Here is a 453-nt window from a genome sequence, read left to right on the forward strand (position 1 = left end):
AGCTGAAAGAAGCTAAAATGCTCTACAGTGCTTCAGGAAACTGCAGACTTCTCTGTAGGTTCATCAATTCGAGCAACCTCTTTTTACATTACATGATCGGTTGTTGATAAAAATTTGGTGCAACTCATCCTTGAGTTATTCTGTCTGGGTAAATGGGCAATATAGCACAATTCCCCTTCATTCAACTTACATTCCTATTTCTGTTTCCCCTCAGGTCACGGGCTCTTCGGTTCCTTCGAGATGCTGTCATCATGGCGGCGAACCCGGGAGGACCAGCATGTGAAGGAGCGTGTGGCGAGCGTCTTCGAGGACGTCATGCTGCGTTTCTCCGGCTCCACCATGCTCCACCTGATGACCCTGGGCCTGGCCGCCTCGCCGCTGACCAACATGGAGGCCGTCCGGCTCTTCTGCCGCACTGCCGCCTTGGCTGTCACCATCAGCTATGTTTACATG

General features: G+C 51.7%; 1 protein-coding gene across 1 annotated transcript in view; it reads left to right on the forward strand.

Moving 5' to 3' along the window:
* ptchd1 (patched domain containing 1) overlaps positions 1-453 on the forward strand; it is a gene marked incomplete in the record, with an annotated part of 11266 nt that overhangs the window by 8693 nt on the left and 2120 nt on the right. The window contains 1 exon segment of the mRNA XM_035660033.1: positions 215-453. Within this exon segment, the coding sequence (XP_035515926.1) occupies positions 215-453 (239 nt within the window).

Source organism: Morone saxatilis, unplaced genomic scaffold (genome assembly GCF_004916995.1).
Source record: "Morone saxatilis isolate NCDOM2014 unplaced genomic scaffold, NCSU_SB_2.0 Contig0, whole genome shotgun sequence".
In the NCBI taxonomy this organism is placed as follows: Eukaryota; Metazoa; Chordata; class Actinopteri; family Moronidae; genus Morone; species Morone saxatilis.